The sequence below is a fragment of the Malassezia vespertilionis genome, chromosome 5 (genome assembly GCF_029542925.1).
Source record: "Malassezia vespertilionis chromosome 5, complete sequence".
In the NCBI taxonomy this organism is placed as follows: Eukaryota; Fungi; Basidiomycota; class Malasseziomycetes; order Malasseziales; family Malasseziaceae; genus Malassezia; species Malassezia vespertilionis.
The window spans coordinates 163,556-190,327 of NC_079251.1; the positions used below are offsets into that span (position 1 = coordinate 163,556).

The 26,772-nt window shown below is 55.5% G+C and overlaps 12 protein-coding genes across 12 annotated transcripts; 7 read left to right on the forward strand and 5 right to left on the reverse strand.

The window, feature by feature from the left end:
* Window positions 1-114: 114 nt before the first annotated feature.
* Window positions 115-5,829, forward strand: MVES1_002517 (uncharacterized protein; the record flags this gene model as incomplete). The annotated part of the gene is made up of 1 exon (XM_056207345.1): window positions 115-5,829. One exon carries the CDS (start codon window positions 115-117, stop codon window positions 5,827-5,829), a length of 5,715 nt encoding a protein of 1,904 aa, XP_056063320.1.
* Window positions 5,830-6,221: 392 nt separating this feature from the next.
* ESF2 (RNA-binding ATPase activator esf2) lies at window positions 6,222-7,034 on the forward strand (the record flags this gene model as incomplete). Its single annotated transcript, XM_056207346.1, has 1 exon — window positions 6,222-7,034. One exon carries the CDS (start codon window positions 6,222-6,224, stop codon window positions 7,032-7,034), a length of 813 nt encoding a protein of 270 aa, XP_056063321.1.
* Window positions 7,035-7,113: 79 nt separating this feature from the next.
* Window positions 7,114-7,356, reverse strand: SMT3 (SUMO protein smt3; the record flags this gene model as incomplete). The annotated part of the gene is made up of 1 exon (XM_056207347.1): window positions 7,114-7,356. One exon carries the CDS (start codon window positions 7,354-7,356, stop codon window positions 7,114-7,116), a length of 243 nt encoding a protein of 80 aa, XP_056063322.1.
* Window positions 7,357-7,462: 106 nt separating this feature from the next.
* TOM70 (TOM (translocase of outer membrane) complex component) lies at window positions 7,463-9,277 on the forward strand (the record flags this gene model as incomplete). The annotated part of the gene is made up of 1 exon (XM_056207348.1): window positions 7,463-9,277. The coding sequence occupies one exon, from the start codon at window positions 7,463-7,465 to the stop codon at window positions 9,275-9,277; it is 1,815 nt and encodes a 604-aa protein (XP_056063323.1).
* A 325-nt stretch (window positions 9,278-9,602) lies between these two features.
* MVES1_002521 (uncharacterized protein) lies at window positions 9,603-10,933 on the reverse strand (the record flags this gene model as incomplete). The annotated part of the gene is made up of 2 exons (XM_056207349.1): window positions 9,603-10,598; window positions 10,625-10,933. 2 exons carry the CDS (start codon window positions 10,931-10,933, stop codon window positions 9,603-9,605), a joined length of 1,305 nt encoding a protein of 434 aa, XP_056063324.1.
* Window positions 10,934-11,014: 81 nt separating this feature from the next.
* On the forward strand, window positions 11,015-12,157 carry MVES1_002522 (uncharacterized protein; the record flags this gene model as incomplete). Its single annotated transcript, XM_056207350.1, has 1 exon — window positions 11,015-12,157. The coding sequence occupies one exon, from the start codon at window positions 11,015-11,017 to the stop codon at window positions 12,155-12,157; it is 1,143 nt and encodes a 380-aa protein (XP_056063325.1).
* Window positions 12,158-12,208: 51 nt separating this feature from the next.
* MVES1_002523 (uncharacterized protein) lies at window positions 12,209-14,059 on the reverse strand (the record flags this gene model as incomplete). Its single annotated transcript, XM_056207351.1, has 1 exon — window positions 12,209-14,059. One exon carries the CDS (start codon window positions 14,057-14,059, stop codon window positions 12,209-12,211), a length of 1,851 nt encoding a protein of 616 aa, XP_056063326.1.
* Window positions 14,060-14,327: 268 nt separating this feature from the next.
* On the forward strand, window positions 14,328-14,907 carry MNH1 (Protein mago nashi; the record flags this gene model as incomplete). The annotated part of the gene is made up of 5 exons (XM_056207352.1): window positions 14,328-14,353; window positions 14,389-14,504; window positions 14,542-14,605; window positions 14,638-14,725; window positions 14,761-14,907. The coding sequence occupies 5 exons, from the start codon at window positions 14,328-14,330 to the stop codon at window positions 14,905-14,907; spliced, it is 441 nt and encodes a 146-aa protein (XP_056063327.1).
* Window positions 14,908-15,053: 146 nt separating this feature from the next.
* On the reverse strand, window positions 15,054-15,395 carry hsp10 (mitochondrial heat shock protein Hsp10; the record flags this gene model as incomplete). Its single annotated transcript, XM_056207353.1, has 1 exon — window positions 15,054-15,395. One exon carries the CDS (start codon window positions 15,393-15,395, stop codon window positions 15,054-15,056), a length of 342 nt encoding a protein of 113 aa, XP_056063328.1.
* A 300-nt stretch (window positions 15,396-15,695) lies between these two features.
* On the forward strand, window positions 15,696-17,447 carry HSP60 (chaperonin; the record flags this gene model as incomplete). Its single annotated transcript, XM_056207354.1, has 1 exon — window positions 15,696-17,447. The coding sequence occupies one exon, from the start codon at window positions 15,696-15,698 to the stop codon at window positions 17,445-17,447; it is 1,752 nt and encodes a 583-aa protein (XP_056063329.1).
* A 75-nt stretch (window positions 17,448-17,522) lies between these two features.
* SMC2 (Structural maintenance of chromosomes protein 2) lies at window positions 17,523-22,803 on the reverse strand (the record flags this gene model as incomplete). Its single annotated transcript, XM_056207355.1, has 6 exons — window positions 17,523-18,284; window positions 18,321-18,435; window positions 18,464-18,821; window positions 18,848-19,021; window positions 19,145-22,689; window positions 22,742-22,803. 6 exons carry the CDS (start codon window positions 22,801-22,803, stop codon window positions 17,523-17,525), a joined length of 5,016 nt encoding a protein of 1,671 aa, XP_056063330.1.
* A 78-nt stretch (window positions 22,804-22,881) lies between these two features.
* Window positions 22,882-26,711, forward strand: MVES1_002528 (uncharacterized protein; the record flags this gene model as incomplete). Its single annotated transcript, XM_056207356.1, has 5 exons — window positions 22,882-22,904; window positions 22,934-24,823; window positions 24,851-24,921; window positions 25,205-26,573; window positions 26,603-26,711. 5 exons carry the CDS (start codon window positions 22,882-22,884, stop codon window positions 26,709-26,711), a joined length of 3,462 nt encoding a protein of 1,153 aa, XP_056063331.1.
* Between the last annotated feature and the right edge of the window lie 61 nt (window positions 26,712-26,772).

Genomic DNA, 26,772 nt, shown 5'->3' on the forward strand with positions numbered 1-26,772 from the left:
AGCACCGAACGTGGTGTGTGTGGAGGCATCCAGCACATGATTGGCTGGCGCCCTGGGCAAGCCCTTCCACGCGCACCGCATTCCGTTGCCCAGACACTGCTAAATCCTTGCATTATGTCGAAGTCTGCATCCCCGCCCGTCGGCGAGGATGCGCTCTTGTATGGGCATAGCTCGCCTGCAATGGCATGGATAGCTGCACAGGCGGGCCAAAGCCCCGATCTTGGTCGTGCGAACTCGACGCGGCCCCGCGTTGTATCCAGCGCGGCTGCAAACGGAGAGCGTCCACTGCCGCGCTTGCCCAACGGTGCATCGCGTGATAACATTGCTGCTATGCAGCTTGCCTCGAGAGCATCGAATGCAGTGCAAGATGGCCAGGCGGCAAAGCCCGTTTCTGACACTGAGCGGGCGCAGGTACTGCGCAGTACGCCCGCTGCGCGCACTGCACGCGCCCCCAAGATGCAGTACAATGCTTGGCCATCGCGTGCGGGCCAGCACGGCGCAGCGGTCTCCGTTTATGGGTACGCTGGATACGCTTGGGAACACCCGATGAGTGTCGAAGAAGTTGCGACTGTCGCTGCGCGTGTGATTGCGCAAATTCGCACCCACGGTGTAGACTCCCCTCTCCTCCTTAGCAGCATGGCGCCCGATCTTTCTGCCACTGGCACTACCACGCTGATTCATGCCTTGCTCGCGACCTACAGCACCGACAAAGAAATGGACCCTGCTGCATCGCGCGCGTTTGAAGACGCTCTGCAGTTTGCAAACGTCTACGAGCTTGTCGCGCTCCTCAAGTGGGTCCTTGCGCGCATTGGCTGTGTGGTTGCAGAAAGGCCTATGCGCCCCACCGGCGTTCCTGCCCCGCCGCTGACCGACCTTGTCATGGTCCAGGAGCGCGGTTTCCTTCCTTGGAAGCCGTACCTTGCCTGGCGCAAGCAGGAAAAAGAGCAAGGGTTTCCCACCAGTGCGTACATGGCTTTCGCCAGCTCTTTGGAGCCGTCGCTAGCGCGTCTGCTGGACATGCTTTTGGACTTTTTCGCCATGGTCGCCGCACGCAGCAGCCACAATGGCACACCGCCTTCCGTGATTGGGCGCATCTTTGGCGTGCTGTTGTTTGGCCTGCCAGAAGACGCCGAGTTCGAGGCTACCTACACGGCATACATTTGCGCGAGCAATGCCGCCGAGCATTTAATCCTTGCATTTATGCGCTATCACGCCTCGATGGCCAGCACCGAAGCACAGTTGCCGCGCCGTCTCCTGAAACACATCCGCAACTATCCACAAATGCTTCCTGCCGAGCTCAGCCAAAGCAGTGCAAATGTGCACACCGTCTCTGTCGTTCCCATATCGCGCTTCACGCGCGAGTATGCGCGCGACCTCCTCCTCGAGTCCACCCGCCGCCCGAGCCCTGCATTGCTGTCGGTGCTTGGCGCACGCAGCGCTGCGCCGCTGGAAATCACCCAGCGCATGCGCAAGCTGCTAAATGTAGACCGCGCGCTGGGCCGACAAGCGTTTGGCGACGAAGACGCGAGCGTCTCGATGGAAGGCGACCAGACACGCATGGAGAAGGTGCGGAGCATGTACTGGACCAACTTTGATCTGCAGGATCTTGTGCCAGACCCAGACGATAGTCGCATGGACTGGGTCGCGCAATACGACGATGCCATACTGGGCGAGGCGCAGCGCGATCCGCAAGTCGTCGCGAAGCAGACTGGCGTTTTGCGCAGGAACGATCCGCACGTCTTTAACAACAAGCCGCTTGCGTTCCCGTACGACACCGAGCCCGTCGTGTCCCAGGCATTTGAGATGGACGACATCTTTCCGGAAGTATGGGCCGATTACCTGGTCGGCAACGGCTGGAGCAACCGCGACGAGGTAGTGCACCGCAACGCAAGCTTTGCCGTTCTTCAGCTCCGCGTGCGCCCCGCCAACTCGCCCGGATTGCAGATGCACGATGCACTCGACGATGCAGGCACTTGGTTTGTGTTTCAGGAGCATGTGCCGCGCGCGTACCGCAAAGCGTTGGACACACATGGACGCACCGTACGCCACTCGCTGCCCATGCTACGCAAGCTGAATCGTTTCCGCATGGTCCGCGCTGGCCTCGCGCCCCCCTCGACCGTGTGCGTCGTGAATCGCGCGGCGCAAGAAGCGGCGCCGACGGACGTACAAAACACGTTTGCGTCCCAACCAGCCCGCCCTTCTGCGCCTCTTGACGACGCATCCGAAAACAAGCGAACGCTGCGCAGCGTCCTCACTGCGCCCCTCGATGCGATCCGGAGTGGCGGACAGGCAAAAGAAGCTCCTGCGCGCAGCAGCTGGACCCCTCTTTTTCAGCCCCTGCCCAAGTCGGACGTGCTTGAAAACGATGCGCGCGACCAAACGCCGCAACCTGCGCCGGAAAGCGACTGGCTTAACAAACCCAAGGCGATGGATACACGCGAGACCGCATCGCCATTGAAAATGGTGCCTGCGCCCGTCAATGTTCGCACACCAGAAATTGTGCCGCTCCAAGGCCACGGCACCGTTTCAGCGTCGCGCGCCGAGGCAGGCTCGGTAAAGGATGTGGACTATTTTGCCAGAGATATTGTCACCATGCGCTCCCCGGCCGAAGCTGCGGAAATGCAGGGTGGGCCGCGCGCGAGCACCGAAAAAATTGTGCGCGTCAATCCGACGACTGCTCCGGGACTGGGCGGTACAGGGGAGGCACCGGCCAAAGCGATTTTGGACGATGCACCGGCCTTGCCAGCACGCCCTGCTGCTCCGCTCGACCATGCGCGGGCCGATCTGGTGATGACCAGCAAGGATGTTTCGCATGTACCGGCCACAGCGTCTGTTCCTGTGCGCAGTGTTCCTCCGAGCAATGCCAAGCGCTTGTCGACTGCGACAAACGACGAGTTTGAGGATGCGATGGATACGTTTGAGGATGCACACACAGAGCTGTCGGACGAACCTGCGATGGCGCGCGATGCAGCGCCGTCCAGTGCTCTTCGGGCTGTGCCGTCTGTGCAGAGCCACAGGCGGCAGCTGGGTATCCGACCGAGTTTGAGCAAGGCGGCGATTCCAGGGCTTGCGCCTGTTGCCGTTGCGCCGAGCCGTGCAGGGCCTGTAAAGGCGCCGGCGGAGCAAGTGCCCGTGCCGTGGAGTGTGCAGCCGAATGGGCATCCTATCCCAGTGCAGGTCTCGCATACGCAGCGTGTCGAGGCGGCACGGACTGCCAGGGCCCGCGCAAGTAAAGCGGCGGCGCCGGCAGAGTTCGTCCATGCTGCTCAACCTCCCCCGCGTAGCGAACCGCGCATGGATCGCCTTCCTTCCAGCCAACCGATTGCGACAGAACATGTCGAAGTGCCCACGCAAACGCCCAAGCGCCTCGGCCACCCAACCAATCCTTTCCTTGCCCGCTCAGAGCGTACGCCAGTGGTAGCGGTCGAGCGCTCGCCCGTCGCGGCGCAGCGAACGAATGTCGCACCGTTCGCCACGCCGGCAAGACCCAGTCCGCACGTACCAACCATTCAGCCTGTTCCGCAAGGCACGCCGGTGCCTTCGCCCGAAATGCCCGTCCAGCCTGCATGGCACCCTGTACAGTCATCCGACCAGCTACAGCACCCCGAGTGGATTGCCGAACAGCAAGCCGAGCGCGATGCCATGATGAGCCACGCGCGTTCTTCGACTGAACATGGTATGCGCCCAATTGCCGCGCAAAGCGTCAAGCACAGTCCAAGTGAAGCGAGCCAAGCCGAACTGCGTGCTGGGCAAGGCATTCTTGGCGGGATCCGATCGCGTGGCTCGAGCTGGATTTTGAAAGGGAAAAAGAGTCTCCGTGCGTTGGGCTCGCCGCACATCTCGCCAAATATGGTCGGTATCTTTGACAGCGTGCCGGATGCGCCTGGCGAGATGCAAGTCTCGGAGCGCAGTGTGCCGCAAGAACATGCGCCGTATACTGCTTCGCCTCCTGCGCATCCGCGACAGAGCCTTGGCGAAGCGCCAGCGTCGGTGCGTCCTCAAGTTGGTGTGCGCGAGCGCAGAGCTGTGCCGTCTTTGAAAGATGTTGAAGGGCGGTCTAGAAATGCGCTGTCGGAAATGGAGACTGAACGGGAACAACCTCAACACGCGCAGGTGAATAGTGCCACGCCAGAAAGTGCCTCTGTTGAGAATGCGCCGAGCTCTTGTGCAACCGCAGGCCTTGGCATCCAAAACACCGAGTGCGTTGTGCCGGTCGTTGCTAGCGCACCATTGCAGCGCGACGTGAGTGCTTCGGCAGGCACATTCCAAGAAACGTCCGCCCCACGCTCCAAACGCATGACTCTGCCAGGCGGCAACACGTCGTTGGGCTTTATGGGCGCGCCGGTGAAAAGCGCCGCTGCGTACGCTGTACCGACAAATGCGCCCACGGCGCCAGTGCCAGTGCCAGTGTCGGCACCTACGCGCACAGACGTCCAACCCTCTAAAGCCCATGCATCCATTCCCGCCATTGCACGTCCTGTCGATGGTGCCGCGCCGTCGCTTGGTGGATTCCGTCCTGTGGTGTTTGGAAGCGCTGCGCCTACATGGAAGTTGCCGTGGGAGCGCCAGAGCACGAGCGACTCGACGCGTGCTGGCGCTCCGACCAGACCTGCACGACAAACGGCAACGATTCTCGAAGAGTCGGAGTCGAACATCTCAACCGACGCACACGCCGGCGAGCCGCCTCGCGAAGCCAACGTGGTTGCATGGATCGACCAGCCCCCATCCCCCGCGACCGCTGCCGCCCGCGCGCGCCTTCCACAGCCTGACCCTGCATTTGCGCTTTCTCCTGCCACCATTGCCGCCACCAAGTTTACTACCGAGCAGCGTTCGCCCGCTTCGGTTGCCGCGGCGCGCTTTGTACCTGACCAAGCCACAGAGACGGTCGCCGCGCCGCGCTTACAGAAACCCCTTGCTGCGCCCATCTCTCCGCGTATTATGCACACCTTCACGTCGCCCAAACTGCGCCCAGCCGAGTCGGACCCGTCGTCATCGCCCGAAGAAGACGCCGAGACGTCCGGCGAGCTGCTGTCAGCCAAGCCGGTGGTGTCACTGCACGCGGATCAATTCGCATCGCCCGAGACCCCGCCCATGCCGCTCAAGCACATGCTGGCCGATGAGTTGGCCGACGACGAAGCAGAGGATATGTTTTACCGCGCCGGCCTCTCGCTCCAAAACGTTTCCGTCTCGATGGATGCGCCTGCAGAGAAGAATGTGCAGCCATTGGCATTTAACGGCGAGCAGCCCATTACGGGTTACGTGACGGATGCAGCGCATCAGCGGCAAGCATCCATTCCACGCGATCGGAGCTTCCGCCAAGGCCTCTCTGTCCTGGCAGGCATCCCCAGGCAGGAAGCGGTGGCGGACTCTGGCATGGACGCACCTACATTGGATACGCCTTTTGCCCCCCCCGCGTTTGAAGCGCCAGTGTCCCTCCCTGCGGCTACTCAAGCGCCGACGTCGTCTACGCCTGTGCAGGACGCGGCGCCGCGTATGGCAGATCCGGTGGAGCCCATCGCCACTGAACCGCCCTTTTCTGCGCCGTTCGCCACGGCGCCGTATCCCGACGATGATGGCTACGACTCTGACGAGGCATTCTTCCGCCGCCCTGTATTCCGCAGCACGGGAAACCGTACAGTGAGCACCGTAACGGTAATTGACAAGGACGGCAAGCTCCGCGGGCCGACCACGCCCCAAATGCATTCCAGTGCGCTGGGTACTCCCGAGCAGCTGATCAGCTCGCGTCACTCTATGCTGTCCAATACAAGCATGGAGAGAGCCGAGGACAAGCAGGGCGACTACGCCACGCACGTCCCTGGTGGTTTTTGAGTGCTCCAGATAGATTCGTAGTGCGTTATTATTCTACAATATATATACATCATGCAGCGGCTGCTACTTGGGTCGTTGCATGAGGCGCATCGTCGATATCGGTAAAGTCGAGCTGCCATCAGTGGTGCCTGCATACGTACAGGATCGAAAATAATGCGGATCATCAAGGTGCAGCTTGGACACCGTCCAATATCTTCTTCGTTTTTCAGCTGTAGCGGAGTAATTTCAAATCGATCGCCGCATGGGCAAGGGTAATGAAACACTTGATTTACCTCGTCAAACTCCATATCCTCCAATTCAATTTCATCGTAAAACGTCTTGGACATGAGCACAAAGCGGTGGCGCACGACGAAGTGCTTCGTCACGTGATGTACACTTTTTTGTGCACGTCCATGAGCATGCGCGGCAGCACGGACATGCGCTTTGACACGTCGACATGGGAGGACGCACCGGACGCAGTGTCAGATGGACCTGAGGACACACCGCACACTCTGACCAAGGAAGACCTCGAGACGTTCAAAAAGAAGCAAGAGAAACGTGGGATTGTGTACGTAAGTCGCATTCCCCCAGGCATGACTCCCGCCAAGATCCGGCACATTTTCTCGCAGGTCGGCGAAATTGGAAGAATGTACTTAAAGCCTGCAGATAAAAACAAGCCTGGGGAGAAGCGAAAGCGTGGAACAATGCATTTTGCCGAAGGCTGGATTGAGTTTTTGTCGAAACGTGTAGCGAAGAGCGCTGCAGAGATGCTGAATGCACAGCCCATCGGGGCATTGGGTGGCTCAGCACACTCCTCTCGGCGGTCACAGTCTGGCTCGCGTGTGGCGAATCGATGGAAGGACGATATATGGACCATGAAGTACCTAAAGGGGTTCCGGTGGCCCATGCTGATGGAGCAAATGACGCATGAACGAGCGTCGCATGCGGCGCGTCTTCGTATGGAGCTATCACAGTCTGCATACGAGCAGCATGATTATTTGCGTAAAGCTGAGCGCGCGCGGATTCAGCGGAATACAGAAGAGAAGCGCACCAAACGAGGACTGCCGCAGGAGGCGACGCAGGATGCATTTACCTTTCACCAGCGTGCGCCTGTATACCGCGATGTGCGCGACCAGCGCACAGCTGAAAAGAGCAGAGAAGTAAAACACACGCGTCCCCAAGTCAAGACGCATACCATGGATAATGTATTGAACAAGATATTCTAATAAAAAGCTATAGTTACCAGCCGCCAAGCTGCTCAATCATAGCATCAATCTCGTCCTGGTCATTCATGTCGAGCTAATGTTAGTGTGTCTGTATACGCACCGATTCTGCCGTATCCTCGTCCCCAATGCGCTGGCCATCAAAAATAAATCGCACACTGTTCTCGGGCTTGCCCATACGGTCTGCGTATGCGCGCTTCAGCTTGGAAAGCTTTGTCGTTCGCTTGACTTTGAAAAACACTTCGTTTCCCTCGGCATCTTTCACCTTGATGTTGAGTTGCTCCGCAGCGCTCTCGGGCTTTGGCACAGGCGTCTCCTCCGACATGGCTAGGGAGCAGAGCGCACCAACCCACGCGCTCGGCCGCCGCTACATCACGTGATAAATGAGGGCAGTCTTCGCCGCGAGTGGCGCTCGAAGCAATACTCTTACCATGGCTAGTCAAGGATCGGCAAATCGTCTTGCAAGGTGGGTCCAGGATAACCGACTGGCAGTGGCTGCACTGGCTGCTGCGGCAGTAGCTGCCGGTGCATACTACTACGCATCTCCGGCGCGTCCCAGAGGTGGTGCTGGTGCGGGTGCTGCGGACGAAGCCGACACGGGTTCTTCGATCGCATCCAAGAAGAAGAAGGGCAAGAAGAGCAAGAAGAGCACAAAAAGCTCTGCTACTGGCCCAGTTCTAGACGACGCTGATGATGAGGCGTTGGTGCAGCTCAGCGACGCGGAGCTGCAGCGTCTTCCAGCTGCTCGCCGCGAAAGTGTTGCTCAGTACCTCAAGGGTAAGGGCAACAAAGCGTATTCAAACAAAAAGTTTGAAGATGCACTCGCTGATTACACTAAGGCGATTGCTGCCCAGCCTTCTGCTGTGTTTTACAGCAACCGTGCTGCATGCTACGCCAACTTGGGCAAGCCGGAAGAAGTGATCAAGGATTGCAACGAGGCACTCAAGATTGACAAGACTTACATCAAGGCGCTCAACAGACGTGCAGTGGCTGCCGAGCAGCTTGGCGAAGCCGCGAGTGAGTCTGGCGAGGAGGGTAACAAGGCGCGCGCCAGCTTGGAGCGCAGCCTCGCTGACTTTACCGCTGTTGCCATCCTTGGGCAGTTCCGCGACGCAACGGCGACTGCGAGTGTCGAGCGCGTGCTCAAGAAGCTTGCATCGGGCAAGGCACTTTTGATTATGCGTACACGCACACCGCGTCTTCCTTCTGCGACGTTTGTTACTGCGTACCTCGAGGCATTCCGCCCCGAGCCACGCCCGCAGCTTACTGATTCGAACAAGGCGGGCGATAAAATGTTGGGTCTTGCGTATGATGCTTTGGATGCGCGCGACTACTACCGTGCGCTGGACTTGTGTGGCGAGGCGATTGAGCTTGGTTGCAGCACCAATGAACTGCAGGCTGCGGCTCTCAACTTGCGCGGCACCTTTATGTTTGTCATCGGCCTTGCCGGACGTGCCCAAGAGGATTTGGACAAGAGCACGGAGCTTTGTCCCGACTATGTCCAGAGCTGGGTCAAGAAGGCCAGCGTGCACACGGAGCTTGGTGACAAGGACCAGACTTTCCGTGACTTTGACCGTGCCATTAAGATCGACCCGAACAACCCCGACATTTACTACCATCGCGGCCAGGTCAACTTTATCCTTGGCGACTACGAGGCAGCGATTGCCGACTATGAAAAGTCCACTTCTCTTGACGACAAGTTTATCTTCTCGCATGTGCAGAACGCTGTCGCGAACTACAAGCTGGGCAACGTCGCGCACAGCACGGCCATTTTCCGCCGTATCCTCAAGGCGTTCCCGAACTCGTCCGAATCGTACAACTACTATGGCGAGCTGCTGCTCGACCAGCAGCGCCACGAGGACGCGATTTCCAATTTTGACAAGAGCATTGCATTGGAGCGTGCCGACGCCAAAAGCACCAACGTGCTGCCCATGATTAACAAGGCGCTTGTCTTGTTCCAATGGAAGCAAGATCTGAACAGCGCCGAGCAGCTCTGCCGCGACGCGCTCAAGATTGATCCCGATTGTGATGTGGCGATTGCAACGCTCGCGCAGCTGAGTCTCCAGCAGAGCAAAATCCCCGAGGCGATTGAGTACTTCCGTCGCTCTGCCGACATTGCTCGGACAGAGCCGGAGCTGGTCAATGCCATCACATACGAACATGCGTCTCGTGCACAGCTCGAGTTCATTCGCGACTACCCTCAGCAGGGTGCTGCACTAAGCCAAATGGCCAGCTCGCTCGTCTAACTGTCGCGAAAGCTTTTACATATACAACCCATCGATAGCCGAGGCAGCTGTCTTTATGTAATGACTAAATCGACGAGCGCAAAAAGTGCTATACATACCGAGTCGTCCTCACGCAACATCCTTCAATGGCGGAGAAGGAAGACACGCGCGGACAGCTCTTTGTGTATATCAACGCGTCCGTACAGGTGCGCAAATAGGCTTTTTATTTAGCGTGGTCTACCAAGCATGTACAGTAAGTATTATGTAGATCCACTTTGGCCATGCCCGTCCATATGCGTGTTGGTATACATGCAGGTATATCGCAAAGCCACGCAAGCTTTGTGTTTCAATTTAACAAGGCATCCCATGCGCCTTGACGACGAAATTGTGCACGCTCACGAAAATCCCACGCTCGGTGCCGCAATTTTCCCCATATTGCTTGATTGCGCTGCGTCACTTTAAAGCGCATTGCAAGTGCATCGCGCATTTTTTTTGTCTCTGTTTCCAAGGCGGCCCCCACAGCACCGGATGGGAGGTGCGAGCCATCTGTAAGAAGATGCAGACATGCCGCCTCCAACAAAATAGGATCGCTAATGTGACGACCCAAAAACTCGTTCAAAAATGCCTGCAAAAGCTCCGAGGAGGTAAGGAGAAATGCTAGCACTGCACATGCATTCTTCCACCTAAGTGGAGGCAACGCATTACCCCACTTATCCTCTTTTGGCACGTCCGACATGGTCTCGATAGCAATCGTAGCGTGCTGCGAGGAGATGCGAAGGCGCCGTATGTGGGTGTTTCCCAATTGTGACAGCAGATGTAGAGATTTGTGCATCTCGAACGGCGCGTACACGTCCAGCTCCTCAACACGCGACCAAATGACCATATTTGCAAATGCAATAGGGTTTTCGTTAGCAAAGAATGGGTAGCTCAATACAATGCTTAGAAAAACCGGAGTACATGGTCGCGGCTTGGGCCTCGTATGCCACCTGTCCCCTGCATTAGACCGCGGCTCCAAGGGGAAATGGGCTGGATGTGCTTTGGCAACTTGTTTTGCGCCGCTCGCTAGAAGCTCCGCACGAAGCCAGCCCGGCATATCTTCCGTGTCCATCTTCTTCGCATCCGTGCAAGACGCCTCTGTACTGTGCAGCAGCATTTGCTCGCCAATCGCCCAGATGGGCTGTGTCGCGGCTGTGTTTGCCCCCGGCACTTGTGCTGCATCGCGGAGCAATGCGCGCGATTCTGTCTCCCAAAGTGATAAGTGCGTAATGGTAGAGCCACAATAAAATAAAAAGCGCAGCATTTCTGCTTCCCAGCCAGCAGAAACCGTCGTCAATTTGGTAATCTGTTGTGAGCAAGCTGGAAACGTACGTCGCTGCAACCAAAAAACGCTGCCTTGACATAGCCAATACAGGGGAATGGCGGATGTGCTGCGCGCATTCGCATGTACCATTTCCGAAAATCGCGCACATAACGCGGGAGGATAATGACAGAGTATAGCGCTGAGAGTGCAGCCACACGCACGCGTTTCGAGACCGCGGACAGCCGCAGCAGGCAGCAAATTGCGCTCTCGTCGCCATCCGTTGCAGGCACAGCCAGAAAGCCTATAATATACACCAAGGTTTCCACAGGGAGGGCAGGGAGCCCGGCCGACGCTCGGACTTGCGCCTGTGCCTGCATCCCCCTACGAAGTGGGCGTAGCCTTGAGAAGGACAACCTCCACACGCTTGTGTGTTGTGATTGGTCATTTGCTAGCGGCGTATGGCAGCGGGTACGGAAAGTTTTAATCAGTTTGTTCAGCGCATACGGCCCATCTTCTTTGTGTCTTATTTAAAGATGCTACCGTTTGCCGGTCGCTCCCGTGAGCCATCGGTGTCAGAGGCTTCTAATGAGCCAGTTCCGAGTAACCGCTCGAGAAAAAGTTTCCCGAACATATTTGGATCGAATGCCGGCACGCCGAGCGCACCGTCGCCCAAAAGCGGCAATGGTTCCGAATCGCAGTCGCCTGCAGGCACGACCGCAGCCCAGGAATTGAACGATTTTACCCCGCCACCCGGTCATCACGGGAATTTGACCGAGAGCCAAGAATCAGCGCTGGAGGAGCTGAAAGCGGCGCTTTTGGAAGACAAACTTATCACCTCGGATCCTGAACCCAAGTACCAAGAGACACAGCTCCTTCGCTTCCTGCGTGCCCGGAGCTTCAATGTACAGCTGTCGCGCGAAATGTACACGCGTGCGCGTGAGTGGAAACAGTCGATAAACCTTGCGGACCTGTGCGACAAGTTTGAATTTACGGAGCGTGCACAAATTGCAGAGTATGGATGGCGCATGTACTTTCACAAAACGGACAAGGTGGGCCGTCCCATATTTATTCAGGACATGTCCAAACTCAACTCCGACAAGGTATTTAAAACCACTACCCCCGAGCGCATTATCCAAAATTTTGCCGTGACGCTCGAAAAAGCTGTTCAAGTCCGCTACGATGCCTGCACTCAAAAAGAAGGACACTTGGTGGACGACAACTTTATGGTTTTAAATGTCGCAGGTCTGGGCTTCAGTACATTTTGGTCAATGCGACAGCAGCTACAGCACCTTTTGAGCGTCCTGGATGACAATTTTCCAGAGTTGTCTGGTCGTGTGCAGATTATCAATGCGCCCTACCTCTTCACCACGGTCTGGGCCTATGTCAAAAACTGGATCCCGACCCACACTGCAGAGAAAATCGACATCTGCGGAACCGATTATATCAATGTCATTTCTGAGTTCATCGATATGGAAAATTGGCCAGAGTACCTGGGTGGGAAATGCAAATGCGCTGGTGGATCATGCCAGACGAGAGATGAAGGGCCTTGGGAAGACGCTTTGAAAGACTTTGACTGCCAAAAGACAGAGACTATCTCGTAAATGGTGCAACTTTTGTAACCTAAAATTCTAACTACAAGTACAAAGCTAGGATTACTGTGATGGTGGATGGGTATAAGGGCCGTGGGACTGGGCGGACCATCCCAAAATAAAGACCCATAGTGTCAAATAGCCCAGTACGGCGATGGGCACAACGTTACGCCACATGGCCACTTCCCAATGGAATACGCGCCTCGAGTGGATCCTTGCGGCACGGTAGTTTTGGAAGAAGGAGGAAATCTCCGGTTTCGACGCCTTCTTTTTCCGCAGCGACCGCCGAGTTCGAGATTTAGCTGCTTTATCGCGCCGCGCATCGATGCGCTGGCGCCAACGCAATGCGTCAATTTGAGGGCATGCAAAGCCCGGGTTGGAAGGTGCATCAGTGACAGAGGAAATACAGCTGTGTGACGTCTCCGTGTTAGGCCTAAACCTATCCCGCACAGAGACTGAGTCGTCAAAGAGGCTTGAATTCATCTCTGTACGTGTGTCTGCCTCGAAAGAGTCCGAGTCCAGCGCGGACATGTCATCGGGCAGACCGCCAATGAGGGCGCGAAAAAGCTGCACACCTTGTTCACGGTACCGTGCAAGCTGCCTGTCCGTGTAGGTCGCTAGCTGCGGCTTGTGTGGGAAGGTTTCGCTGCATGAAAAAGCCTCCCCAGCGCTTAAAAGACCTTCAGCGTCAGAAGGACACGTATCCGGATAGTCTGAATGCAAGTGGTGGTCGAGTGAAGATTCATCCACATCTGCAATGTTGCTCGTCATCCAGCGCACGATCCCATCGACAGCGGCGGTAAATGTAGAAACAACAACCCATCCACCAATCGGCTGCGAAGGACCAAAAATATACAGAGACATGCGTACCAACGACCAGCAGATAGACTGAAACGCAATAAGACGAATCAGAGACGGCAGCAGTGCGTAGTAGATCAGCCATCGGCGGAGTAAAAGTGTCATGAGGGAAAGCGCGTGAAAGGCTGTGCACACGCTCCAGAAGCAGCACACAAAGTACTCCAAGCCACCAGGAACGGTTACCAAAAATGGTGTGCGAAACCAACGGTTATGCTCCATCACTTGTATCCATCCGCGAGAAAATAAAAGAACAGTGCCAATAATTCCAGGGACGGTGGCGAACAAGCGAAGGCTATGCAGCAAAACCATGAACGCTTGAGGCAACGGCTTCAAAGGCTCAACAGGTGTTGATCTTTGCTCCGAGATGCCTTTCCTCGAAATAGTAGAGACAGATCCTTTCCGTTGAGAGTCGTAAAAACGGCGGGTTTGGCCCCTTGAGGCACGCCCAGTAGACTCGTCTTCTGTGTTCTCCACCTCGGTAGTAGCAAGAAACCCATAGCCAATATCGGACGCTGAGCGGTGTCTGTACAGACCCAGAGGCTTTCGCCGGCGAAAATCGCGTTGGTCAGTCATCACAACATCCATCGAGTTGATGGATATTGTATCCGTATCGGTCGCCATAAAGTCGTCTCCGTGGTGCATGGCCGGCTGCCGCCCACAATAATTGATGCTCGGCTCTTGCACATTCTGCACGAATGTTCTCTCGGTATCCGTACGCTGCCTTGCATGAGTTGCGCGTGATTCTACATGCGTATCAACACTCACAACAGACGCATACGATGGCGGCAGTTCGCTTTGCCTATTGCGCTGCGGAAAATGTGCGGGTGCCCCATTCGGCAATGGCATCGAGCTAGACGATGCCTGCGATGCCGGCCGTGAAGACTCATACGGAACTGTCCAGTTATGCTCACGAGCCGCGCTGTTTTGCGGCCGATAACGGTCAGGGCTCATCGGCTCCTCGATCTCAGATCCCAATACGTTGACCTGTGGGAGAGTCGTGTCCTTGTGTGAAAAAGGGGGCAAGAGCGGATCACCTCCCCTATTCTCCGTATACATGCTGCAAGGTGGCCTAGCAGCCGGTGTACTTGGACGACAGACAAAAAAGATTGGCTGTATGTTCCAACTCCGCAGCGTTGCCACTCTATCCAATGCAGAATTTCGGCTTTGTCTGATTTGCTCATAACGCAAGTAATAAGACCAACTCGTAAGCAAATTATGAGAATTAATGCACCAATCATAGTACGCGCGACATTATAGCATTCTATCGTTGCGTGTTGCGTGTTAAAGGGGCGTGGATCGAGTCTCGTGGCACAAACCAACCGGCATGTCGGAATTTTATGTGCGGTATTAGTGCGTACGCTAGTGATATGGGCTAACGTGTGCAGCATGGGCCATCAAGGGCGACATGGACATGAGTTCCTAGAGTTTGAATATGACCGTGGGCGGTTGCGGTACGCGAACAACAGCAATTACCGCAACGATAGCCTGATTAGGAAAGAGAGTGCGTGCGCATGCGTGTTGCAATACTTATACAACAGTGTGGATAAGCCCATTAATGGTTCAGCAACTACAGGAGATTGTAGAGGAGAGCGAGGTCATCAAGTACGTTGCGCTGGGCCCCACTGACTGTACAGAGAAGACGACGCAAAATGGCCCAAGAAAAACGCATTCGGTCGGCAAGAACTCGAGGTTCGACTTGGGAAAGAGCATGTCTCGTTTGAGGTACGTCGACAGTGCTATGGGGTAACAGTTTCCAGACCGCCAAGATAGGCTCGTTGGTGGACGTGCAGGACAGCGAAGACCCAGAAGGGCTACGCGTTATGTACTACCTGGTCCAAGATCTCAAGGCGCTCATATTCAGCTTGATCTCTTTCAACTTTAAAATCAAGCCCATCAGCGTGTAAATGAGACTACGAGGACCACCGACAGCGCATTTTCTCTACGACCATGCAGTGTACCAGCGGCACACAAGATATCCAGTAGCATAGCGCAATCATTTTTGAGTATATTTTTTCTCACTACCCCGCGGATACTCCAAGTAAACGTATGCTTACTCCTCAATCTTGGCGAGAATCTCGCTGTCGCGAATCAAGAGGTACTCCTCGTCGCCGACTTTGATCTGGTTGCCACCCCACGAAGGGAGAAGAATCTTGTCACCAGCCTTGACACTCGGAGGATTAACTCTACCATCCTTGTCGGGCGCACCAGGACCTGCAGCAATCACAGATGCCTCTGGCAGTGGCGAACTTGCGGAGGACGAGGGCAAAAAGAGACCGGACGCGGTCTTCGTTTCAGGCTTGAAGCGCTGGACCAACACACGGTCCAAGAGTGGTACAACGGACTTGATGGAACGAATAGTAGAAGCCTGTAAGTTAGCGGCACCGCGGGGCATGCCTACGCACCATAGTCAGGAATAGAGACACGTAATGCGAGCGCTGCCCATTGCTTCCCACGCACGGTTTTTGTCGCTCGTGGAGGCGTGCACGCACTCTTCCTGTCGGCCGAAGCTGGTTCCAGTATTTTCCACCCGCCAATTTCCGCGCCAAGTTGGCGCACAGCGACTGGTTGGAGGGGCAGTCTGTGGAGAGCCCAGTGGCAATTCTTCCAATGCGTTCTGTGGACTTCCTGGTGGGCCCTGCACCTTTATAATGCGGTAAGGATCGCGGCAAGAGGATTCATTCTTTATTCAACCATGTCTCTTTTGCGCGCTTCTGCAAAGGCGACGCGTGGCCAGCGTGCGCTCAGTTCGCGTTGGATGTCGTCGTCGGCTACTGTGCTTCAGGCCAAGGAGGTTAAATTCTCCAACGAGGGTCGTGCCGGCATGCTCAATGGTGTAAACTTGCTGGCGAATGCCGTGAGCGTTACGCTCGGTCCCAAAGGCCGCAATGTGATCATTGAGCAGCCTTTTGGCGGCCCCAAGATTACCAAGGACGGTGTCACTGTTGCCAAGTCGATCACACTCTCTGACAAGCTTGAGAACCTAGGCGCCCGTCTTGTCCAGGACGTGGCGAGCAAGACTAACGAGGTTGCTGGCGATGGCACGACGACTGCCACCGTGCTTGCACGTGCTATCTATGCCGAGGGCGTCAAGAACGTGGCTGCAGGCTGCAACCCGATGGATCTTCGCCGTGGCAGCCAAGCTGCTGTGGATGCAGTGATTAAATTCCTCGAGAAGAACAAGCGCGAGGTGACCACTTCTGAGGAGATTGCGCAGGTAGCGACCATTTCTTCCAATGGCGACCGCCACGTCGGCGAGCTCATTGCGACGGCGATGGAGAAGGTCGGTAAAGAGGGTGTGATTACCGTCAAAGAGGGCCGCACCCTTGAGGACGAGATTGAAATCACCGAGGGCATGCGCTTTGACCGCGGCTACATCTCGCCCTACTTTATCACCGATGTCAAGACCCAAAAGGTTGACTTTGAGAAACCCATGATGCTCCTGAGCGAAAAGAAGATTTCGGCCCTTGCCGACATTCTTCCTACGCTTGAGATCGCCGCGCAGAGCCGCCGCCCGCTCCTCATTATTGCTGAGGACATTGAGGGTGAGGCACTGGCTGCATGCATCCTCAATAAGCTGCGTGGGCAGCTCCAGGTGTGTGCTGTCAAGGCCCCTGGCTTTGGTGACAACCGCAAGAACATTCTTGGCGACCTTGCCATTCTCACTGGCGCTCAGGTCATTTCGGATGACTTTGACATGAAGTTGGAGTCGATCTCGCCCAACATGCTTGGCACTGCCGGCAGCGTCACTGTCACTAAAGACGACACGATCGCCATGAACGGTGGTGGTGACAAAGACGCGATTACTGCGCGCTGCGAGCAGATCCGCTCTGCGATGCACGACCCTTCCACCTCAGAGTACGACCGCACCAAGCTGCAGGAGCGTCTCGCCAAGCTCAGCGGTGGTGTCGCTGTCATCCGCGTCGGCGGCCACTCGGAAGTCGAGGTCGGCGAGAAGAAGGATCGCTACGACGATGCACTCAATGCCACCCGCGCTGCTGTCGAAGAAGGCATTGTTCCCGGTGGCGGTACTGCGCTTCTCAAGTCGACCGCGGCGCTCGACGGTGTCCAAACGGCCAACTTTGACCAGCAGATTGGTGTGCAGATTGTCAGGGCTGCGCTTACGCGGCCGACGCGCCAAATTGTGGAGAACGCCGGGGAGGAAGGCTCTGTGGTCGTGGGCAAGCTCCTCGAGAACCCTGGCGAATTCAGCTACGGCTACGATGCCAGCACGGGTCAGTACAAGGACCTTGTCCAGGGCGGTATTGTAGACCCCCTCAAGGTGGTCAGGACTGCGGTCCAGGACGCCGCTGGTGTTGCCTCGCTCCTGACTACCTCGGAGTGCTGCATCGTGGATGCGGCTGAGGAGAAGCCTGCTGCTCCTGCGATGCCCGGCATGGGCGGCATGGGCGGCATGGGCGGCATGGGCGGCGGCATGGGCTTTTAAACTGCATCAATAGTGCATCGATGAGAAATGCCCGTAGAAAAATGGATACCGATATGCATAAGAAATTTGGCTGCGCTACGTCCTTGCTACGGCATGCATGCTGCGAATGATGGCCAATGCATCCATTGCCGTGACGAAATCCTCGTCGCGGACAACATCGGCGTCTGCTCTAGACCTTCCTTCGCTCACCGGCGAGGGGAACATTTTCTTGAGGTACTCGTACGATACCAGCGTTGCACCAAACTGCGGCGATGAGCGCAAAACACGGGCAAGAGAGCCCTTGAAGAATGCCCTCGGAGACTCCGTCTTTAAAATCTGCCAAAAGCAGTCGGCAATGCCTTTGTACGTCAATTGGCCTTTGCGAGCTTCCACTTGAAGGCGCGTCTTTATCACGTCGGCGGGCGTGGTAAGGAACGCGGCGGGCACGCCGGCCAGCGATGCAGCGAGCGTAAGCTGGCCGAAGGTGAGCTTCGAGTCGGACTGGCTTCCGCTAAAGTTTTCTTTCAAGTGTGCGTAAAGAGGGAAATAAATTCCGCTGAACGGAATATCGCGCAAGAGACACGCAGATGCGCCGCGGTAAAGGCCGACCAAGCCCAAGCCACGGATAATCTGCAACGCACCCGTTTTCCGCCCGTTTTCGCGAGCAGAATTCTCACCAGCGACCTGCAGACGGATCTTGACAATCTCGAGTGGATTGGTAAACACAACCTGACTACCACCGGCGGTGGCACCGGCAAGAATCTCGCAAGGGAATGAGACGTGGCCCGCATCGTCCTTGGTCAGATTGCGCACGAGATCGTTCATCGTGAGCTTGATGGCCTTTTCCGGCGCGACACCCTATCGTGTGAGTTTGTGTTTGTGTTGTGCACGTACCAAAAGTTGAGGTATGAGACCAGAGTAGAATCCAAGGAACCCTTCATTCTGGAACACTTTCTTGGCGCAATCCAGACTGTTTTTGTACAAGGGCGGTTCTCCCACCACATTCGTGCTGAGGTCAATGGTGCGCAAAAACGTACCGCTGATTCTGCATGCGCGTCTTGACCAAGTCAATTGGGTAAACGAGTGTTGCGCCAACACTTCCGGCAATACCGCCAAGCGCGAAGTTGTATGCAGACTCTGCCAGATTGTTCAGCGCAGCATGGATGTTCGTGCTTTTCGGAGCAGGCACTTGTGCCGGTGCGGGCGCGATGGCGCTTTGGCGCACGCCTGCGTCCTTGAGCAGTACAACGTGGCGGCTGACACCTTCTGCCACTTGCTCCGTTTTGTATAGCACCACATGACTTGCCTTTGCGGACAGGTCCTTGAGCTCGGCGATGCGTTTCGCAAGCGCTTCGCTAGGTGTGCCTACAGTGTACATCTGTTCGATTAGCTTTGCTGCAAAGAGAATATTCAGCACGTACATTTACGTTGATCTCGGTCGCTCCGTTCCCAGTTGATGATGATGTAGCTGGCGCCAGCGGAGCCGCATCGCAGAAGATCGGTGAGAAGAACATCGTTGGTGCAAAGATTCCACGCTTCCAGGGGCACGCTAGGTTTGACAACACCGGCAGTGGTAATAAATACAAAAACACCCTCTGTTCGGCAGCCAGGCACTGGCCACGCGGCGAGCGCCGGAAGGCTAATCAGCAACGTTACGTGTTGATCTATTGATACCTAAGCAATTTGCGCCCCAGATAAAACGCGCTTGCCGCGCTTACCTGGAGCGCCTCGGGATGCGCCATTTGCGTGCGCATTCTCCTTGTCGGCGCTGGAGCGCGCCGTGCCTTGCTGTGCGATTCGCTCGACCAAACTAGTTCCATCGCGGAAGCGTGCGCGGAAAAGCACATTTGCATTGTTGAATAGCCCCTCCTTTAGCGAGACCACAATAAACTGCGATCCTTTGAACCGCGTGCGGAAGAGCTGGCCAATATGTTGCGTGTGCGATAGGTCGAGTGCGGCATCGATCTCATCGAGAATATACATTGGCGCAGGCTTAAACTGCAGCAAAGACATGATCAAACTGAGCGCAATTAAAGACCGCTGGCCACCGCTGAGTTCCGTGAGGCTCTGCTTCCAGGTAGGACCGAGACGCACACGCACCTCCAAACCCTGGGCGAGGTCCGCGCCGTCTGCAGGCTGCAGCCGCGCGTGATTGCCCGGCAAAAGCTCGCCGAAAATGTCGCCGAAATCGCGATCGACCTGCTCAAAGGTAGTCTGCAGCGCATCGCACTTGTACCGATCGAGCTCGGAGATGGTGTGCTCAATTTTGCGCTTGTCACCCAGTACAGTGTGCAGCATGTGCTGCAGACTAGCTTCCTTCTTCTCGACATTGTCAATCATGTTCATCACCTTGGGATTGACGCGACGGCGCAGACCGGAATGCTGCTCCGCAAGCTGTGCACACTGGCGGCGAATATCGCGCATATCATGCTTGGCAAATTCGTACACAGTGCCGGGCTGGTCAAAGAGCGTCTTTTCAGCGTCGATCCACGTGTGCTCCGCTTCGAGCGCACCGAGCTCTTTGCCCAGCGTCGCACAAACTTGCTCCGCGCGCCCCAGCTCGTGCTCGGCTTTTTGTATGGCAATGCCAAGGTCCGACACGAGCTGGCGTTTGGCCCTGCCCGCCGACTCAAGCTCGTCAAGCTCGTCGTCAAACGCGTGGATCGCAGCGCGCGCCTTGGCAAGCAGCGCTTCGCTCTCGTCGACCGCAACTTGAAGCTCGGTGGCATGGGCTGCACTCCCCTCTACTTCGCGCGCAGTTTGCGTCAGTGCGGCGCGCGCTTCTTGCAAGCTCTCCGCAGCAGCATCACGATCCATTTGGCGCTGGCCAAGCGCAAGTTCAGCGCTGCGCAGCGCAGTCTGCTGCGGCTTGAGTGCCAACGCGTGCTTGGCCAGTGTGTCTTTTTGTTTTTTGTACTCGCAGCGCACCTTGTCCACCTTGGCGTCTTTGTCCGTGTGCAGCTCGCTGATCTCGCGCTCCAGTCGCGCAGCATTCTCTGCAGCGCGACACTCGCGCGCCGTGGCAGCGTCGATCGTCGCCGCAAGCTCTGCTAATGTGGCGCGGCACGCTTCGACTTCGGCTTGTAAAGAAGCTGCGCGGCCGCCGTCGAGTTGCGACTGCAGCAGCGCGGCTTGATGTTTTTTGAGTGTGTACGCCTCTTCCGCGCGGCTACTTTGCTGGCGTGCCTGCTCCAGACGTGCCCATTCATCGGCGGTGCCTGCGAGCGCCACTTGGACCTCGCGCAATGCACTTTCCAGCCGAGCTAAATCCTGCATGCGGAGCAGCACACTCTGTCCGCCACTTGGCTTCGAGCCGCCGGAGAGCCTGCCTGCGGGGTCGTAGGTATCGCCATCCATAGTCACGCTCTTAAGGCGCACGTTGGGGTCAAAAGTAACACGTCGCGCAGTATCGGCATCGCTGCACACAAGTGTCTGTCCAAATACGTATTTCAGCGCAGCGCGCACTTGGTCTTCGCAGCCGACTAGCGACAAAGCAAGCTCGACTTTATTCGGCGCAGCACGCTTGGCAGCTGCGACGCGACGCTCATCTGCGGTCGACGGCTGGATTTGGCTGAGAGGAATGAGCGTGACGCGCTTCCGAAGCTGCCCTTTGGTAAGCAGCTCAGACCCTACTTTTTCGTTCTCAACCACGACATTGTAGAGGCGCGAACCAGCGACTGCCTCCAGTGCCGGCGCATACTTGTACACATCCTTGTCAAGCGTGATGAGACTCGCAACCAAGCCGCGGACTTGCGAGCGATCAAAGTTGCTGTGGGGGTCGGCATAGTGGAACTGCAGCGCGGACGGAAGACGATTCTGGACCATATCACGCTCAGCGCGCAGCGTCTCTGCTTTAGTTTCAAGCTCCACGCGGCGCGCGTGAAGCGCATCGTAGCGTGCTGCATCCCATCTGAGCGCTTTCCACATTTGGTGGGCTTCGCGCGCCTCTTGCTGGGCTGCCTCGAGATCGCGCACAAGACCAGCGCTCTTGCCGCCTTCTTTTTGCGCCAAAGGCTCTTTTGTGCACAGCTCTCGGTCTACGTGCTGACTTCGGACCTTGGCTTGCTGCGCTTCGGACTTGGCAGCTGCTTCCCGCTCTCGTTCTTTGGCCAGCTGGCCTTGGAAGCCGCCATGTGAACCACTCTGGTCGTGCGAAACACCTGTGAGTAGCGATTGAAGCAATGCGTCGGTGTCGGCGGCACACGCTGCTGCTGCATCGTGCTCGCGCTTGCTCTTGTCAAAGTCTGTGTGCAGCTTTTCAAAATGCTGCTGGTCCAGCGCAAGGGCTTCTTCTGCTGCGGCCAATGCTGCCGTGTATTTTTCGACGCGCTCTTGCTCTTCGGCATGTGCCGTATGGCAAAATTCGGAGTGCGTGACGGCCTCGACAAGCTGGTGTGCCATGTGCTTTGCGCGGTTCAACAAGCCTTCTTCAGTGCCTTCCTTGCTTAGCTCGTCGTCGCGTCGTTGCCGTACTTGGACGAGTTCACGATCAATAGCCGCAAGCTGCCGTTGGTAAATATCGCGGCGTTCCTGGCTTTCCTGCAGCTGCTGCCGCAGCTTTTCGGCGCCGTGTGTACGGCTCTCTGTGAATTTGTTCTGTAGGCGCTGCCATTCGTAAGCACGATCCAGGCGCGTGAGCCGCTCCAGTTCTGTCGAAGCTTTTTGGTATTCTAAAAACGCGCGCTTCTCTTCGCGCAAGCGGTCAAGTTTCGGTGTGATTTCCTCGCCCAGAAGCGCGGAGATTTCGCGCACCTTTTGATCCTTCTTGGTCATAGTCCGAAATGCGCGCTCTTTGCGTTCCTCAAACATGCGCGTTCCTGCAGCCTCTTCGATCATGGATAAAATTTCTGCCGGTTTCATATTGAGCACTTTGGTAATCTTGCCCTGCATGATTAAAAAGTTGGGGTTGTTGATGTTTAGTTGCACGCTTTGAAACATGTTCTGCACGGCTTGTTGTGTTGCTTTGTGGCCATTGATGAGGTATTTTGAGACGCCACCCATGGCAATCTGCCGCGTAACGGTGATGCTCGCATAGTTTTCAAAAGAGACGGGCGAGCGTTCTCGATCGCTATTATCGAATACAATAGTCACGGACGCTTTTGTGACGCCTGCCTGTCCGCGCTTGTAAATCAAATCCTGTATGTTTGACGCGCGCACCGAGCTTAGGTTCGTTAGCCCCAACACAAAGCAAATCGCATCGAGAATGTTGCTCTTGCCACTGCCGTTCAAGCCCGTGATTGCATTGAAGCTGGGATCAAAGCCGCTGACATGCGTTCGTACTGGGTAACTGCATGTCAGTTAACGTCTTTACACACCTTTTGAACCCATCAATGATCAGCTCTTCAATCCGCATCGCGCCATCGCACGGAGCAAGCATGTGTTTATGTTGCGCGTGCAGCTGATGGTCACGTGATGTATGCCTGTGGCTCCACGCGCCGCACACTGTGCATCCAATATGGCAAAGCAGCGTACGCTGGAGTAAGTAATGGCGCGACAAGCTCACTCAGATCACTATTTAACGGAACGCAAGAGGAAGTGCCTAATAAGCGCGTGCGTGTTGAAGAAGATGAGGAAAAGGTGGCCGCTACAGAGACGGCAGCTGTGGTGCAAAGCACCGTGCAGCGTGCACAGACCCATACCAACTTAAAACAAGGCACCCCTATCCCGTATTCAATGCTCGTGGATATGTTTGTGAAGGTAGAAGCGACCACAAAACGTCTTGAAATTCTGCAGTATGTGACCAGTCTTTTTGTTGATGTGATTGCGCACTGCACAAAAAATGGCGACGCGACAGAGGCGAGTGCAAATTTGCTCTACGCTGTCTACCTGTGTATAAATCGACTGTGCCCTGACTATGAAGGCTTGGAGATTGGTATTGGCGAAGGTCTTTTGGTCAAAGCCATTGCTCAAAGCACGGGGCGCGAGATTGCGCGGATTAAGAAGGATTTGGAAGCTAAAGGCGATTTGGGTCTGGTCGCGCTGGCGTCCCGGAAGAATCAGCCTACAATGTTTCATGCACAGAAGCTTACGCTTCCGTTTGTCTTTAAGCAGCTGAAAGAAATTGCAAAGGCAAGCGGGAACAAGTCGCAGGACAAGAAACTCGGGATTATCAAGCGCCTTTTGGCGGCCTGTGCGGGCGATGAGAGCAAATACTTGATCCGCAGTCTCGAAGGGAAACTTCGGATTGGCCTTGCGGAAAAGACGGTGCTGGTTGCTCTAGCACATGCCGTGATTTTGGCGAAGCTTGGCGAGGAGGCCGAATCCGTGCCGAAAGAAGAGCTGGCCGCGGCGCTGGAGAGTGGCACGACGATTGTCAAGGCCGTGTTCAGCGAGCTTCCATCGTACGATCTTCTCATCCCTGCTTTGCTGGAGCACAGCTTGGATAGTCTGCAAGAGCGGCTGCGTCTCACGCCTGGTATTCCACTAAAACCAATGCTCGCAAAACCGACCAAGGAGATCGGAGAAGTGCTGGATCGCTTCGAAGAAAAAGTATTTACGTGCGAATTCAAGTATGATGGAGAGCGCGCACAGGTGCATGGCTATCCCAACAAGGATGGAAAACTGGAACTGCGTGTTTTTAGCAGAAACTCGGAGGACATGAGTATGAAATACCCGGATTTGGTCGTCCAAGTGCCACACAGTCTGCGTGATGCGGTAGAAAGCTTTGTGCTTGATGCAGAGGCTGTCGCATGGGAATCTACCGCTGGCGATGACGAGAATGGTACGGAAGGACGACTCCTTCCCTTCCAAGAGCTGAGCCGGAGGAAGCGGAAAGATGTCAGGGCGGAGGATATCAAGGTCAAAGTGAAGCTGTTTGCCTTTGATCTCCTGTTTTTGAATGGAAAGCCTCTTTTGCACAAGGAAATGGACGAACGTCGTGCATTGTTGATGAAGCATTTCCAGCCAGTGCAATGTGAGTTTGGGTATGCCACGCACCGAGACTGCACTACAGTCGAGGAAATACAAACTTTTTTGGACGAGAGTGTAAAGAGCGGGTGCGAAGGACTCATGGTCAAAATGCTTAAAGGCCCTGATTCAACCTATGAGCCCAGTCGTCGCTCCATCAATTGGCTGAAGATCAAGAAAGACTATCTCTCTGGTACAGGCGACAGCTTGGACCTTGCCGTGATTGGCGGCTATTACGGCAAAGGCAAGCGTACAAATGTCTATGGCGCGTTCCTTTTGGCATGCTACGATGATGAGCAGGAGGCATACCAGAGCATCTGCAAGATCGGCACGGGATTTTCTGAAGCCGACTTGGAAGCGCACTATAACAACCTCAAACCCCTGGAAATCGAGACTAAAAAGGGGTACTACGACGTCGGCGAGGCCAAACCGGACGTATACTTCGAACCAAGAGTGGTGTGGGAGGTCCTCACAGCGGACTTGTCATTGAGGTATGTACTGTGCAAGTCTCATAATAGTCCTGTGTACACTGCTGCAAAAGGCATGATCGATGCGCGCGGTATTTCGCTGCGCTTTCCCCGGTTTATTCGTACGTTGATGCACGGCTACTGACGCTAGGTATACGCGACGACAAAACACCTGAACTCTCGACTTCTCCTGAGCAGGTACGTTGGCCTCCCTCCTCACCACAGATTGCGGACATGTATCGGGCTCAGTCCGTGTCGAACAAAGGCGCTCGAGGCTTGGACGACGATGACGGATTTTGGTAAATAGCCAAATTTGTTTATTAATATGAACTTCGCTCCAACCCACCATCATGTCTTGGACGGAGAAAGCAGCTGATCAGTTTCACCATGCTGCTGCATTAATAGATTCACCTGCTGTGCCTTGGAAGCAACTTGTCACTGGCTTGTTATGGGCAGTTTATCTTTTTGAACTTTTTATTTCTCTCCGGCAGTACCAGCTGTATGCCAAGCCAACGCCGCCGAAAGCGCTCGTCCCGTACGTGTCGATGGAGACGTTTCAGAAAAGTCAGGCCTATGGACGGGACAAGGCACGGTTCTCAATTATCAGTGATGCCTGCTCGCACTTGTTCAATTTATTTATGGTGTCGTGTGACATCTATGCTTGGGCTTGGGTATGGAGCGGCGCCCTGTTGGCGCTTTTTGGCGCGCCGCAAAATGAGCTGACCCAATCGGCGATGTGGGTGATTGTCACTACAGCAATTCGCGAAGTGGAATCCATTCCTCTGAGTTTATACCGCAACTTTGTTATTGAGGAGCGCCATGGTTTCAATAAGCTGACGCTATCAACGTATGTCGCCGATACGATCAAAGAATGGGTCATGGGCATTATTATTGGAGCACCGCTTACTGCATTGCTAGTCGCAGTGATACGATGGGCGGGTGACTATTTTGTCATGTACACCGTGTTTCTGTTTACCGCGATTGCGCTATTTGGTAATGTTATTTACCCCGTCCTTATTCAGCCGCTATTCAACAAGCTTACACCTCTTCCTGATGGCGCGCTGCGCGACCGTGTCATGGCGCTTGCACTTGCACTCAACTTTCCGCTCAAGGACTTGTATGTAATCGACGGAAGTAAGCGCAGTGGCCACTCAAATGCGTACTTCTACGGCATCATTCCAGGTGGAAATAAACATATTGTGATTTACGACACGTTAATCGAGAAGTCTACTCCAGAAGAGATTGAAGCTGTTCTGGCGCATGAATTAGGCCATTGGGCACACTCAGACCCTTCTAAACTGCTGGTATTGATGCAGGCCAACATGGTTTTGATGCTCAGTCTCTTCACCTTGTTTATTCACAATGCGTCCCTCTTCCGTGCTTTTGGATTCCAACTTGGCGTTGGTACGAGCAATGCGCCCGTCACAGAGTCGTATCTCCCTGTGCTTGTTGGCTTGGAGCTATTCCAGCTGGTGTTTAACCCGACCGATGCTGTGCTCAAGTTTGCGATTAACGCATTTGTGCGCCACATTGAGTATGCTGCGGATCGTTTTGCGGCAAACTTGGCACGCCCGTTCCCTACGCCATCGCAGCTAGAGGCTGAGCGGCTGTTGAAGGGTGATATGTCTCTTTCGGAAAAGCCCGACGCCACTGTGCTCGACTGGGTCGAACGATTGAACAAGACTGACCCCGTTTCAGGCGAAATTGTCGTCAGCGAACAGGCGCAGTATACCGAGCTTTTAGGCCGCTCCCTAGTCAAGCTTCATATTCAGAAGTGCGTCTCCAACGTGTACTAACAAACAGCCTTTCGTCCATGTACCACGATCCCCTTTACAGTGCCTATCATTACTCGCATCCGACCTTAACAGAGCGCCTCATTGCGCTAGACAAGATTGTTTCTAAAGCGAAGTAGGCACGTAATGACAAGGTGGTACTGATTACTGTGCAGCGCAGAGCGTCAGTAAGCTGTGCGC